The 16,972-nt window shown below is 29.0% G+C and overlaps 3 protein-coding genes across 3 annotated transcripts; 1 reads left to right on the top strand and 2 right to left on the bottom strand.

The window, feature by feature from the left end:
• Positions 1 to 662: 662 nt before the first annotated feature.
• On the top strand, positions 663 to 2,405 carry MKS88_003203 (protoheme IX farnesyltransferase; the record flags this gene model as incomplete). The annotated part of the gene is made up of 1 exon (XM_067216274.1): positions 663 to 2,405. One exon carries the CDS (start codon positions 663 to 665, stop codon positions 2,403 to 2,405), a length of 1,743 nt encoding a protein of 580 aa, XP_067072938.1.
• Positions 2,406 to 3,609: 1,204 nt separating this feature from the next.
• MKS88_003202 (40S ribosomal protein S24) lies at positions 3,610 to 4,162 on the bottom strand (the record flags this gene model as incomplete). The annotated part of the gene is made up of 2 exons (XM_067216273.1): positions 3,610 to 3,657; positions 3,845 to 4,162. The coding sequence occupies 2 exons, from the start codon at positions 4,160 to 4,162 to the stop codon at positions 3,610 to 3,612; spliced, it is 366 nt and encodes a 121-aa protein (XP_067072937.1).
• A 3,820-nt stretch (positions 4,163 to 7,982) lies between these two features.
• On the bottom strand, positions 7,983 to 16,745 carry MKS88_003201 (CCR4 domain-containing protein 1; the record flags this gene model as incomplete). The annotated part of the gene is made up of 2 exons (XM_067216272.1): positions 7,983 to 8,948; positions 9,213 to 16,745. The coding sequence occupies 2 exons, from the start codon at positions 16,743 to 16,745 to the stop codon at positions 7,983 to 7,985; spliced, it is 8,499 nt and encodes a 2,832-aa protein (XP_067072936.1).
• Between the last annotated feature and the right edge of the window lie 227 nt (positions 16,746 to 16,972).

Here is a 16,972-nt window from a genome sequence, read left to right as displayed (position 1 = left end):
AATTAATAAAATGTAAATTACGTTTTTTCTTTATTTATTCACAGAAGGGTTATAAGCCCGTTTAATTTTTTTTTTTTTTTCCCATTCCCCAATTTTGTGTGAGTTAATGAACACTTTTTGATTACTGTACACAATACCGTTACAGATATTTTAACAAAAAAAAGCTAAACCGATACGGATATTTTGGCAAAAAAAAGTTAAACCGATACAGATATTTTGGCAAAAAAAAGTTAAACCGATACAGATATTTTGGCAAAAAAAAGTTAAATTAGTGCTTCACATATATGTAGCATTTTCCTTTTATGGGAAAATTTTACTAACTTGTTATGAGTATTATATATTTATGTATATTTATATTAAGTTTTTACACTTTTTAGTAGGATGTCAATATAACAAAAAGAAAAAAAAAAAAGGTTAAAAATATTGTAGATATATTTTATTTTTATAATAATTGACCTTTTTTTTTTTTTTAAGTATCATATTGTATGTGTGTATTTACACGAACGCAAACATGGGTTAAGCGGGCTTAGCATTATGATCGGCATGTGTTAAGCATTATGTGTTATGTGTTATGTGTTATGCCTTTTTCGTTTTGCTTTGCAGCGGTTTGCTTATTTGTTCTTTTTTTTTTTTTTTAATAACAGAATGAAAGGAGAAAAACGATGCTTGGAAAAAGGTTATTGCGTAGTGCGTATGTAACAAAAAAAGGCATAAGCATAGTTGAAAAAAATGCTGTTACAAATAAAAAGGTAAAAAATAAGGTGTTGACTGTTTCAGAATGTTCTTCATTATATTCTACTTATATTAAGGGAAATAGCGGTACTCTGAAAAAGGAAAGTGTTGTAATGTTAGGTGCAAATATAAGTAAAAAAGAGAAATATACAAAGAGTGCAGTAGAGGAAAGATTAATAGATTTTTATACAAAATGTATTTCATTAGATAATAAAATATTGCAGAAAGAAGAAAACATACCGAATAGTGGGAACCACACAAATTATCCTCTTTTTAGTATTACTAATAATGGGAACGGAAAATATTCTGAATATATGTATAAACTTTTGCACGTACCTGTGGCACGTCAGGGGGGAGTTACACGAAAAAAAGGGGAATCAGAAATGGAAGCAGGAGTCGAAGCAGGGAACGAAGCAGGATTCGAATCCGTTTCACTTGCCAATTCAAATAGGCATAAAAACGGGGGAGGAAATATACTTCTGTTAACACATGGGAGTAGCCCCCTTTTTAGTAGCATAGATTTAAAGGGAGAAAAATTAAAGGAAAAAACAGCTTTAGTGGTAAAAAAGTTATATAAGGATGCTAGTGAGAAAAATAAAATAAGCGTATTAAAAAGTAATATAAAAAGTTACCTAGAATTGTCAAAATGTAAATTAACTTTATGGGTTACTATAAGTAGTACTTTTGGTTATTTCATGTTAGGTGGTTCATCAACAAATGAAATTTACGCCTTAGCAATGGGTGTATTTCTTTGTAGTAGTAGTGCTAATTCATTTAATCAAATTATTGAAAGGAATATTGATAAGATAATGAAAAGAACTAAAAAAAGACCATTGGTATATAATAATAAAATATCTTTAACACATGCAAAGATATTTGCTTTTACGTCAGCAGTTGTAGGATCATTACTATTACATTTTTTTAATAATCCATTAACATCTTACTTGGGATTATTTAATATTTTCTTATATGCATGTATATATACTCCTTTAAAACTTATTACTCCATATAATACACATGTAGGTTCAATAGTTGGTTCTATACCTACATTAATGGGATGTACAGCTGTTGATCAGAATTTATTTTTACCAGAACCATGGATACTATTTTTTACACAATTCTTATGGCAATTTCCCCATTTTTATTCTCTAGCGTATTTATATAAAGAAGATTACTTAAAAGGGAAATATAAAATGTTTCCACTACAAGATAAACAAAATGGCATATATACAGCCAAACTTTGTAGACCATATTTAATATTATTATCTTCTCTTCCTTTTATTTTTTTTTTTTGTGGATATACATCCTACATGTATATCTTAACCTCCTTATTTCCAAATTTATTTATTCTTTATAAATTCCAGAGAATTATTGAAGCCCCTTCCAAAAGTAATTTTCGTTCCTTTTTTAAGCACTCTCTTTGGCATATTATTTTACTGCTAGCCTTGTCAGCGTATCATACGCAGGTGCCGGCGTGTAAAAATAAAAGAGAACACGAAGGCAAACATGAAAGCGAAGGAGAACATAAATGCAAAAATGGAAACACAAATGACAGCTTTACTAACAAGATCGAGAGAAATACATGCAACATGGAGGGACATAACATCAACAAAGAGCTCAGTATTACAAAATTTAAAAAGAAACTTTTAAAATTTTGCGTAGTTTTCTCCTAATGTGTTGGAACAGTACCTTGTTGGCATTCTCTTACGGAGGGATTATATATTCTTTCCTTTTATTTTTTAAAACAACCACTATGATAAAGGCACACCGTCGCGTTTTACCTTTTCGTTATTCTATTAACGCCGCTCAACTATATCTGCGTTATGACCATCCCACTTTTTCGTTTTGTTCCTTTGCACATATATTTATTCGTGTACTATTTTATTCATATATTCATTCATTTTTCAATTTGTATATTCATCTACTCGTTCATTCATTATTGTTTTTATTTTTTTTGTTTATGCTGCAGTTTGTCTATCCTTATAAGGTGCAATTTTTTTTTCATTTTATTTATCAACAACATACTGTAATGTAAAGTAACATCAAGGTATATGTTCTTTTGTATACGTAATAGTCATCGACTGTTTGTAGATTGAAGATACATATTTTGGATTTGAAAATGGTACATAATATGTATGTGTGCTGTATTTTGGGACCCTTTTGTACATATGAGTAGTCCACACATGCTTTTCACGTTACCTTGTTGGAAATTAATATTTTTTTTTTTCCTATTTTCCTTTTTTAATGCATTTATATTTTTTATCTTTTTTTTGGAAAATATGCAAAAATTGTATATCCATGCCGCGCTGCTATTCTTTGGACAATATCTAAAATGCATTCACACGCATTTAAAAAAAATCCGTGCATTTCCTTTTTCATGCATTAATACAATAAAATTTGAAGTATTTACAATATTTCTTATCAACTACACATTTTGAGCAGTATGCACTTGCGTATTATATGTGAGTATGTCCTATATACAATTATTTTCATTGTGCGAATATTACATATGTGAAGCATGACGCATTTTAGTGCGTACAGTACATTTTATACTTCATATAATATGCGCTTGTTATATTTATACACTTAAAAATTTTTTTTTTTTTTTTTCTAGCTATTTTCCCCTATGTTTAGCATTTAAAATAGTTTAGCATAAAACGTGTAACAAAATTACACTGATAAATATTAAGCTTAAAAAAGAAATGTAAATAAATAAGCGTGCACACAAAGGGAAGAAAAAACGAATCATAAAAAACTTATTCTAATTCATAAAAATTAAATGGGCACGTGGGGAAGCACGAATGTACGAGTGAACAAGCGGGTGAACATACAATAGTACAACCTCCAGAAAATACAAAAATTTGAAATGAAATGCCGTCATTTTTTCTTCGCGCCGGATACTTTTGTCTTTTCCGTTCCTCGAACCTGGTTAAAAAAAAAAAAAAAAAAATTGGAAGTTTCGTAAATTCGCTTAATAATTGTGCATGAAAATTATGTATTTAAAAAAAAAATAAAAAAATAAAAATAAAATAGCTACACAAAAATGGGACAAAAATATATGAACTGTGCAGGTAAAACTAATGAAAAATTAATGAGAATTGACTATTCCTACCTTTTTTCTTCTGTTCTTTAATTCCTTTGCTGCTCTTCTTCCGGGTTTGTTTTCTTTTGTTATTAAACCTTCTCTTATTTGTCTGTATTTCTTTTCAAATTTTTTAACTGCATCAACACTGTTATAAATTAAACCGAAACCTTTGGTTCTTCCCCCTCCAAATAAAATTTTAAAACCAAATAAAACAATAGTGTTAACATTATTTAATTTATACATTTTTGCCAATCTTTCTTTAACCTCTTTCTTTGACACTGATCCTTTATTGGGGTGTAATATTTCTAAAGCGAACTGTTTCCTACGCAGGAGTGGATTGCTCATGTATTTTTTCACACGAATTGTAAATTGGTCAGCCATCTTTTATTTACTTCTTACTAATAATATATTCCCTTTTTGTAATTAAAAAAATTAAGCGACAATAATGGTTATGTATAAACGCACATACGTATAAGCATATATAGATATATATAAGAAATATTTTATTAAATTATCAATGTAATCCTCAGGAGCATAATTTAAATATTTATTTTTCAAAAAATTGGTATAAGCATATATATTTTAAATTATTTTCAACTTAATAAATGAATACTTACTAAAATTTAAAATTCTTTGCTGTCACTATTTCGTCAAAGAAAATTTTTGACTTAAAAACATTACGCTGACTTTTTAATTTATATTTTTTTTTTCAAAAATGAAAATTAATGCATAGCAAGAAGTACTTGCATAGTAGTGTAACGGAAGATTATTTAAAGCACTGGAGCGTTGGGGTACTCTTGCAAAAAATAAAAAAGGAATACCATAGGAGCACAGTATATAAATTAGGTACTATTTATGTTTGCATTTATGTATTACGTATTAGGTATTATGCACTTATTATGTATTATGCATTTATTGGGTATTATGCATTTATTGGGTATTATGCATTTATTGGGTATTATGCATTTATTGGGTATTATGCATTTATTGGGTATTATGCATTTATTGGGTATTATGCATTTATTGGGTATTATGCATTAATTATGTATTATTTGTATATTATTTATGTGTTATTTACATGTTATATATATATAAATGTATGTAAGTACGTATATATATGTATGTATAATTACATTATGCAAAACTTTTTTTCCGTTGCTATTTTGAACTATATAATTGTGCTGCTCATAGGAAGAAAATAAAATATGAACATTTCACACAAGTAAAATAACGCTCAATTTTTTTTTTCAAACTTTATAAGTTGTTTTTAAAAAGTATTATGAAAAATTAAAAATATGAAATTTATTTCTATTTAAAAAGTAAAGTCATCTCTTTTGTTATATTTTCTTTAATGAAATAACAGATGTTAAATAGTAATTAAAATATTGTTTTGTATACATTTATTATTATTTGTAAGTACTTGCGAGGTGATTAAGGTGTATAAGGAAGTGAGCTGTCATTTAAAGAGTAATGGGAAAACCTATAAAAACTTACGTAGCAATCTGTTTATCCTGTGTATTTATGTAAGTAAATATAAATATATATATATATATATACCCAAAATAATTTCACATTTTATTTTTCAACTAGTAAAAAAACATGCAGCATTATTTTGTTACCATGTAAAATTTTTTACATGAATTTATGTGCAGTTAAAAATGATAAAATAATATAAAATAGGAGCTCTTACCATAAAGAGTGAAATATTTTGTGCTGAAATGAGAGAAGAATGCTATTTTTTCATATCGGTTTTTTTTATTTTTTTCCTTTTTTTTTCATAATTATTTTTTAATAAATTTAGTTGAAAGGATTACACATTATTTCGAAACAGTACTAATGCAAAATTACTACAAATAAGGGGATTATTATCACCTATGAAAAAACAAGGAAGAAAATGCATTATATTTCCGCAGTGTGTTATATATATATATACATATCCAAAAATATATGTTTAATTCTGTATAAAACGATTTTTGCTATAAAATAATGGCGCATAAAATGCCTTGTCCTATTTCGTGTTAAACTAATATTTTGAACGGTAATAGACTATATATTTTTATATAATGAAAAAAAGAGAAAAAGACAAATAAAATGATTTAAAAATGTACTCCATATTTTTATTAAGACTTATCAGAACTTCGTAGACTCAAATTCACAAAGAAAATTTTGAACTTAACTTTTTAAATAAATAAGATTTAAAGCAGTTTTATTATTTTTTTTTTAAAAAGAAAAATAAGGTCCAAAGAAAAACATAAATTTTTAAGTGTAAAAAGGAATAAAATCAGCTTTGTTTAGGTGGATGTATAAATACATTATTTATATAAAGGCTTTGTATAAAAAAAAGTTTGGGAGTAATAATAATAATTAAAAAAAAAAAAAAAAAAAAAAAAAAAAAGAACTAGGTAGTTATTCTTCTGTTTAGCTACAAATAAACTATGAACAAAGGACAACAAAAACAAAGAAAAAACAAAAAAAAAAAAAAAATATAATAAGAGTACACACATTAATTTTATGTACAAGTAAATGTTTAATAACCATGGTAGTTAAAGTGCACAATTACGTGTTGCCTACATATATATATATGAATGCCCATATATATATATATATATATATATAATATATATGCTTAAATATGCATATATGTTTTTATATATATACGTACTTGTATATGTATATGTAGGTACACATAAATATATATATGTATATATATAAACACACACACAAACACGCATACACACATATGTATGTATTAATAAAGGGAAAAACTATTATAATAAAGTTGTTTAAAAAAAATATGTTCGTTTAAAATTAAATGAAATTTAAAAATATAACAACGAAGCATAACTTGTAATATGGCATAAATTTATTCATATATATAATATATATGGACATATGGACGTGCGGACATAAGGATGAATATTTAAAAAGCTGCTATTCGTTTATTCTATATTTATTGAATGTATTAATTTTATCTGTATTAATCTTTTTAACATTGTAAATAATTTTAATTACAAAAAAAAAAAAAAAAAAGTATAAAATAATGATATAATAAATTAATGATATAAATAATACAATAAAAAATAATAAAACAATAAAATAATAAATTAATAAAATAATAAATTAATAAAATAATAAAGTAATAAAATAATAAAGTAATAAATTAATAAAACAATAAAATAATAAATTAATAAAATAATAAAATAATAAAGTAATAAAATAATAAGGTAATAAAATAATAAAGTAATAAAATTACAAAATAATAAAGTAATAAAATTACAAAATAATAAAGTAATAAAATTATAAAATACACTATAAATTAAAAAAAATGATACATCAATAAAATAATAAATTAATTAATAAAATAATAAAGTAATTAATTAATAAAATAATAAAGCAATAAAATGATAAAATGATGAAATATTAAAATGATAAAATAAAGAATACAATAAAAAAAAAAGAAAAAAGATCATCAAATGTGGGGAATCATCAAAATTATGAATTAAAATTGTTTATGCTATATGATTAAACGAAAACATATATAAAGGCGCAAGTATGTATATGTGCATATATAAATATATATATATACACGCGTGTATCTATACGTGTATGCAGATAGGGAAAAGAAGAAAGGATGCCATTGATGCAGTTCACTACATGTCCGCTTATAGCAATACTACAGTCGCAGCTGCTACAACTGCCGCTACTACTACTACTACCACTACTACTACTATTACTACCACTGCTGTCCATACCACAGTAATGATATCACAAATTCGAATATTTAAAAATTGCAGAAATCAAAAGAAAATAACCCATTCGGAAATATAAAGGTCTGCTCGTTTGTCTCCTCACATCCATACTAATCGAGCAGTTTTCATTATTACTATCTTTTCTAATTCTGTGTGTATACAAGTGTGCATTTATTACGCCCTTAATTTTTTACGTTTATTTGAGTAGTGGTTGTTTTACTACTCCTCACCTTTATTCTCATTTTGTTGATCAACCGCCTTTTAATATATTATATATCTGATTCCTTTAATTTAGCTATATTTGGACATTTAAAAATGGCAAACAAGTTATATAGCGATTACATAGCTGCCTCATAGCAGCCACGTAAGTACCACATAGACGATTCCTACCAACCGCAGTGCCATGTCCAAAGAAGTCATACTATTTTAAACTCAAATTTTGCAATTAGGGGCAAGTGGTCGGAAGGACGTATTGGGCTGGGTAAGGCACAGTTAGAAAGCTGGTATATCTGAGCTTCTTGCATAAGCTGATTTTCATCAGCTATATTTACGGTCGATATAATATTTAAATTCTCATCATTATAAAAAATGTAATCTAAACAACCAATAAAATTTCCTGTATAATTGGTAAACAAAGGTTCAAATATTTCCAAGTTATTATATTCCTCTGGATTCAGTTTCTGTGATAATAATTTAGAAATAGCATAAGCAGACTTAAGATTTAGGTTATGTCCTAATGGTAAATCTGTTAATAAACTATATCTGTCTGAACTAAAATCTTCATGATTTCTACTACATGTCCTTTTATATATAAGTTGATAGACAGCACTAGATGGTGTACTATTAAAATCCCCACATATAATTAAACTTGGAATAGTTTCATACTTTTTAATAAAATTTATTTTTAAATATTCTATTACTTTTACTAAAATTTGTGCTTGCCATATCTTCACATAATTAGCTTCTGGGTTTGCAACTATATGTGTATTAGCAACAATGATTAATTTTTTATTTTGTTTCTCTTCTTCCTTATTATCATATATTTTAGAGTAGTGCTGAATGTATTCTAATAATAATACTAGTGCCACATTATCTTTCAATAGTTTTTTAACTAAAGATGGATTTTTTTGTATTTCTTTTGGTAATGTTAACACAGAAGCTTCTTTAATAAGCTTGCTAAATTCAAGAGCATATGTTTCAACAAATTTTAATTTTTTCTTATTATAAAATATTGCACATCCGTCAATGGTATATTTGCCACCCCTCCTTTTTCCTGAGGGGGACGTAAATATTTCCTTCGTCTTTTGCTTGTAGACTCCTTCGTACCCAAACTCACCCAATGAAGGCTTGAAAAAGTCAAGGAAATGTTCATTCTGTATTTCCTGCAAGCATAACAAATTAGATTAAATGAGAAAAACTCGCCACAAATCAGAGCAAATAGATATGATGTGAAGCGGAGGGGGGAGTATACCCGCATATGGACACAACAAAAAAAAAATAAAAAAAAAAAAAAAAAAGTACGATGCACGGGGTGAGGGTTGCAGGTAGCATGGACCTAGAAGCAAATATATACTATTAGATATCTAGTAACGAGTAACAAGTAGCACGTAAAATGAAGCACGCTTGAATGACAACAAATTTTCTACCTGCAAGCAGACGATATCTGGGCTATTGTTCAAAATTTCCTGAATGATTTTGGTTTTCCTGTAAGACCATGCTAACATGTACGGATCACAGTGAGGGAATGCCTCAATGGTTCCATATATTTCTGCCAATACATTCCAAGTCATAATAGTAAACTGATTGTAAGGGTTAGTTAAATTTGCATTTTTAAAACAAGTAATATTATAATTTGGAAGAACTGTAAGATTTGGTATACAACATCCTGTAACAATTTTATGATATATACTTGGGTCTTTTACACTATTCCATACTTGGTCATCTAACACATATATTTTTTTCTTTTTTTCTTTTTTTTTTTTGTTGTTGTTCTTCTTCTTATTTTTGGTTACACTATTCTTTTCTACTATATTCTGATTATTTGTTGTATCAGCACTAGTACTCTGTTTTATTTCGTTTGTGTCTTTAGTGCCTCCACTATTTACATTTCCCCCTATATTGGTTAGAACATTACTTGGACAACTTTTATTTAAACTACATATTGCCACAGGGGTACTACTACTACTACTAGTAGCATTATTATTAAATGTTCCTTTAAGATCAACATTTATTAGCGTGTGTTGTTTGCCACTACCATTTCTTATATCATTCATACTCTGGGTGTTCAAAGGACTAATTAAATTGTTAGATGCTGTTATATGTAAAGTACCTGATGGATTATTACTTAAGACCCTATTTTGTGTGCTTACTTCATTGTACATCGATTGCACAGGTATATTTACATGGTACATATACTTGTCGTTCATGTTGTGATAATTTGGCATGGTTAGGGCATCACTACTAACACCACATCCAATAGTGCATCCAACCACATCGCCAACCACATCGCTATCCACATCTCCAACCCCATTGCTTTCCATTGGTGCACCCTCTAAACTAGCGCATGCCACATCAAAGTTGTCGGTCCTTTTTTCATTCATCTGACTCCAGTTATTCGTATTAAAATTGATATCATTATTTGCCGTGTTTGTGTTTTCAGAAAAGTAACCTCCATTACAATTTTGTATAACACTGTTCAGATGAAAAGTGCCACTATTTAAGCCTACGTAATTTGCATCCTTGTTAGACAAACACGAACTTCCAACGTTAGTAATATCACAATTGTTATTACCGCTCATGATATTACTATCATCGAAAATGTTGTTAGCGCATCCACTATTGACACAGCCGCTATTAACACAACAGCTATTAGCACTAATACTATCCATATCGTACATGCTGTACATACCCGCAGCAGCCGCTCCGGTCATATCAGGCATGTTGGCACTATTAAGGGTATTATTATTAAAAATGGCTAAACTGTTGTTGGTAACAATGTTGTTGTTATGACCTGATCTATACATATATGTGTTATTCTGAATGTTCATGTTGTACTGAAAATCATTATGATTGTAACTATTTAAGGACATTGAGTTTAGAAGACTTAGTTCACTTTGCTGTACATCCATATATCTAATGGACGGTATTATTTTATCCTGATTTTTCTGTAGATTATTCTCATCTGCTGAAGAAATATTGTATTCGCTGTGTTCATTTGATTCTTTTCTTTTGCAACGAGCAATGGCATCAAGTTTGCTACTCTTATAGTCCTTACGATCGTTGTTGTTCTTATGTTCAAGATGATCATCTTCATTGTCATCTTCGTTGTCATCCTCGTTGTCATCCTCATTATCAGAATCATTTCCACTTTCAGATGATACACTATTTTTGTCTAGTAGCATAGTCTCTAGCATTATTTGATGCCCTACATCCTTAGTACAAGGCACATAATTCCTTTCGTTATTGATAATTTCCCATTTTTCCTTATCAGGGGCGTTTAATAACCCGGATTGTATTAATGCATTATAATGCTTTTCATCAAACTCTATATTTTTTTCATAATTTTCCCAATCAAAAGGAGAACAAGGTACGCCATACGTATGTAAGTTTGGATGGGATGGTATACTAAATGAACCATTACTTCTATAATATTTATGTAAATGATCAAATCCTTTCATAAAGCATTCATATGAACAAAAACATCGAAAGGTAACAGTACATTGTAAGCATGCAATTTTTTGTGGATGAAAAAAACATACTGTTCGTGGAGGTCCTCTTGTCCATCGATAGAATATATTTACTGTTTTTCCAATTGGATTATTTTCATTATCTTCATCATCATCATATAAATGACCAAACTGATCTTTTATAATAACAACTGGATGTAATTCACAACTCTCTACAGGAGTAATTGGCTCTTTATTTTTTGTTGGACCCCATATTAGTTCACATCTTATAATTTCTGCTAAGTATCTTTTTTTCTTATTCGATTCTAAAAAGTTATTACTCTTTTTCTTCTCACTGTTTGTTTCTATCTCTACTTCTTTCTTATCGCTTTTATTTGCAGCGTCTATTTGTTCTGCTTTTTCGACCCCCGTATTTCCCATCACCGTATTTCCCATCACCGTATTTCCCACCACCGTATTTCCCATTACAGTATTTCCAACTACTTTTTTCACTATCTTTACCACTTCTTCCTGAGTAGATCCTTTCTTTTCATTTTTAGTGTCGTTCTTTCCTTTCGGTAGACAAAATGCGCTATTATTTTTACCCTTATCATCCCCGTTGGACATACCTTCTCCGCGTGTATTTTCTTCTTGTATATTTCCTTTATTTTCGGAGCTACCTTTATCCCTGCCCCCTTTTTCAGCAGCAAGGTTGTTGTTACCACTTCCATAATTATTACCGCTTCCACTGTTGATACCACTTTCATTATTATTACCGCTTCCACTGTTGATACAACTTCCATTATTATTACCGCTTCCACTGTTGATACAACTTCCATTATTATTACCGCTTCCACTGTTGATACAACTTCCATTATTATTACCGCTTCCACTGTTGATACAACTTTCATTATTATTACCGCTTCCACTGTTGATACAACTTCCATTATTATTACCGCTTCCACTGTTGATACAACTTCCATTATTATTACCGCTTCCACTGTTGATACAACTTCCATTATTATTACCGCTTCCACTGTTGATACAACTTCCATTATTATGATCGCTTCCATTGTTGATACCACCAACACTCGTTAAGGTTATAATTTCCTTCTTTGTGCTTTTCATTAAGCTGCTAGACAATTTATACTTATCGTTTACATAATTTTCCAGAGAGTTTCCTTTAGTACTATTCAATGTATTATTTATATTTCTGAGCAGCATATTATTCTTTTTCTTCAAAATGCTGTTTATTATATTAGAAGTACTGTTCATATCATTTGAAAGATTCTTCAAACTATTTCGAGTGGATGTATTCCTATTTTTAACTAAATGATTTTTTATATCCTTATTTAGGACATTCACAGGAACTGGGCTTAAGTAACCATTCGAGAAATTTTCCATATTGGGCTCACCATATGTTTCGACATTCTGACTAGCGAAATTGTCCATATTAGGATTTGCCAAATTGTCCATATTAGGATTTGCCAAATTGTCCACATCAGGGTTGGCATACTGATCTGAATTAGAGTTAAAAAAAATGTTCATATTTTGACTAGAAAAATTGTCCATGTTTTGGCTCTCATAATGATCCATATTTTGGGTAGTAAAATGGGCCAAATTTTGTCCAGGAAAACTATTCATACTGAGTCCTTTCCCATTATATACAACATTTCCAGAGTCATATAATAAAAGATTGTTCATATAGTTCTGACTATTTAATATATCATTAATGGTGTGTGTGTTCGTATTATTATTTATAATATTACTAATATTCCCCATATTGCTAATATTTCCAATATTGCTAATATTACTAATATTTGTGCTTAATTTATTATTCAAAAATGTAGTAGCAGTGGTAGTATTACCACTGCTATTACTATTGCTCGAGTTGTTAATATTGCTAACATAGCTCATATTATCGTTAAGGCTGTTTTCACTTCCATTAAACAGTTTATTGCCGTTCTTCGACATATTGCTAATATTTATAATATTCTCTATATTCCCATAGCCCTTGTTATTTGGAATACTGTTCTTCTGTTCACAGCTCACAATGTGATTCATGTTATTGCTTATTATATTGATGTTGCTCACAACGTTCTTACTCATCGTGTTGGTGCAACTTCGATCGCTTACGACAATATCGTTCTTTACGAAATTTCCCCTATTGCCTCTGAAATTACTCCCTATATTTTTCCCTATATTATTGCTGTTCATAGCATTTTTAGTTATGTCACTGGAGTTACTAAAATGAATCATTTTCCCACTTATATTCGCGTCTACCCCCTCCGTATTATTAAAATTAATTTTATTGCTATAACTTTGAAAATTTTTCATACCTTGATACTTCTTACCCACGTTACTGTTAGTGTTACTGGTAATGTTACTATTGTTATTACTATTATTGTTACTATTGTTATTACTGTTATTGTTACTATTGTTATTACTATTATTGTTACTATTGTTATTACTATTATTGTTACTACTGTTATTACTATTATTGTTATTAATGTTCATATTATTATTATTATTATTATTATTCGCATACACACTATTGCTCGAATACATATCTTCACTTCTTTTGGCATTAATTGTAGCATTCTCTTTGCTATTTAAAATGGCATGCACGCTGTTGTTGTGTTTACCATGAATTATGTTATTGCTATTGTTGTTATTGTTGTTACTTCCACTATTACAGCTGCTATTACAGCAGTTACTAATATTATTACTATTTCTGTTATTACTACTTCTGTTATTACTACTTCTGTTAATACTATTTCTATTATTAGTATTTCTATTATTAGTATTTCTATTATTACTATTATTACTATTATTATTACTTTTTACGGCAGCTTCCCTATCCTTACCGTTCTGATCATTGTACTTATTCATATTTTTATTGCTTATAAACTTACTATCTGTGTCATCATCCCATTTTTCCGCCAATGAGTTGGCATCAAAATGGGTGTTACATTTATCATACATATATTTTAACTCATTAAAATTGTACTCGTTCGATTCGTATACTTTGGGAAAACTCTTATTTAAGAGAAGCTCGTTCATAAGGTTAGTGCCACTGCCGCAGTAGCTGTTGCTGTATCCGCTACTGGGATCACTACTGCCGTTGTTATTTCCATTGATAGAATTCACCTTCATTGTATCACTTTTCAATTCTTTTTTAAAATTATAATTCTTTCTTTCATCTGGATCCATCAAGTAACAGCTATTATTATCACCGTAGTAACAATCCATGCCCTTTATATACATTTCCGTTCTTTTCACACTGCTATTATTACCGCTAGTATTGTTATTACCGCTAGTATTGTTATTACCGCTAGTATTGTTAATGCCGCTAGTATTGTTAATGCCGCTAGTATTGTTAATGCCGCTAATATTATTAATGCCGCTAGTATTGTTAATGCCGCTAATATTATTAATGCCGCTAATATTGTTAATGCTATTACTGCCGTTATTAACGCTTCTGAAATGCTCACTTCTGTTACTGTTATAGTAATAATCACAATTCTCTAAGAGGAGGGGTGAAGTTTCCATATTTTTGTTGTCAATATTATTGTCTATATCCATAACACTATTCTTATTCGTTCTTAAAGTTATATCTTCTTCTAATCTGCTGTTTGTATTCATACCAAAAATTTCTTCTTTTTTGTTGTTTCTTTTATACTGGGTTTGATCATTTTTTTTTCCTTGGTTCTGTTGCTCACTTTTCTTAATTTGTATTGGTTCACTTTTTTTCCCTTGTGCTGATTCCCCTTTTTTATTTTTCGTTTTCTTCGTTTTTGGTATGCTTTTAATCTCTTCTGTACTATTATGTGCTACTTCTTCCATATTTTTTCCAGTCTCTACATCATAACCTACTTCATCCTCTTTTGCTTTATTTCTGGGGGGGTGTTTTTCCTTACCTTTATCCTTACTTTTCGATTTATCTCTATCTTTATTCTTATCTTTGTTGTTCTTTTTTGCCTTATCCTTTTTCTCCTTCATACCTCTCTCCTCCCGACCTCTGCCCCTACTGTTGTTACCGCTATTGTCATCGTCACTGTCGTTATGTTCATTGTCGTTATGATCGTTGTTGTTATGATCGTTATGATCGTTGTTGTTATGATCGTTATGATCGTTGTTGTTATGATCGTTATTATCATTGTTGTTATGATCGTTATTATCATTGTTGTTATGATCGTTATTATCATTGTTGTTATGATCGTTGTTATGATCGTTATTATCATTGTTGTTATGATCGTTATTATCATTGTTGTTATGATCGTTGTTATGATCGTTATTATCATTGTTGTTATGATCGTTGTTATGATCGTTATTATCATTGTTGTTATGATCGTTGTCGTTATGATCGTTGTCGTTATGGTCGTTGTGGTTATCACCATTATTGTTGTTACGATCACTGTTGTTGTAACTACTAACATTGCTACCTTTACCATGGTTGGTCCTTTTATTTTTCTTCACTGCATCTTCATTTCCGTGTAGCTCTTTTTGCGGATGTTCGTTTCCTCCTTCCTTTTCTTCAGCTTTCTCTACTCCACTTTTTGTACTTGTTGCATTTTTTTGGTATTTAAAATTTTCTACCTTTTCGTTCTCTTTCTCTTTCGCATTCTCTTTTTCTTCCCCTTCACCTTCGTATTCCTCTTCTCTCGTATCTCCTCCCTTCTTAATTTTTTTTTTAAAATTTTCTTCAATTTTCAAATTTTCCTTTAACAGTTTATTTAGCTCTAAAATATTACTTTTTCTAATTTTTAAATCTTTTAATATGTTGCTACCACTTTGTTCCTTTACAATGTTCTTTTTATTTTTGTTAAATTTACTTTTGTATGCTTGATAGTTTTTATTTACATCTTTCATATCATCATTACTGTTATTCTTCTCTTCATTTTTATTACCCTTATTCCCAAAAAGATTACCCTTCTTTAATTCTACAATTTTTTCTAACATCCTATTCTTATGATTCTCTATATAATTATCAGAAGGTGTAACTGTTACGAATCCTTCAACGCTGTTGCTATTGCTGCGGCTGTTACCGCTACGGATGTTGTTATTGATGATGTTATTGCTGCTATTACCGCTAATGCTGCTGTTATTGCTGCTATTACCGCTAATGCTGCTGTTATTGCTTCCAATATTACCGCTAATACTGCTGTTATTACTTCCAATATTACCGCTAATACTGCTACTAGCATTGGTGCTAATATTGCTGCTAATGCTGCTACTACTGTTGTTATATTTTTTATCTGTCATGTAACTCTTTTCTATATTATTTACAGAATTTGAAAAGTAACTACAGCTACCCTCATCTTTTGTTTTAGCCGTACTTTTATTGTAGGCTGTACTCTCTATACATTTGTTTTGTTCGCTTACATTTTTTTTATTGATTTTTTTATCTTCACTTTTACTGAATCGTAAGTCGTCAAATTTATAGCTCAACTTATTCTCATTACTTTTATTTTTTTTATAAACGGAAAAACGTCCTTTTGTAGAATTTTCCATTATTCAAAAATGGGAGAAGTATATATATATTTATATATACATATGCATACATATGTACATATAAATATTTACATATATACATACACATATACATATATGCATACATATATATATACATGTACAAGTGTACATATGTACGCACATATATATATATATATATATGTGTTACAAAATTTTAAAAATCTTTTTAATAAGGGAAAAAACATATCAGTTTTCCTTTATTTATA

The sequence above is a fragment of the Plasmodium brasilianum genome, chromosome 10 (genome assembly GCF_023973825.1).
Source record: "Plasmodium brasilianum strain Bolivian I chromosome 10, whole genome shotgun sequence".
NCBI classification, from domain to species: Eukaryota; Apicomplexa; class Aconoidasida; order Haemosporida; family Plasmodiidae; genus Plasmodium; species Plasmodium brasilianum.
This window is presented reverse-complemented; position numbering and strand designations above follow the sequence as displayed.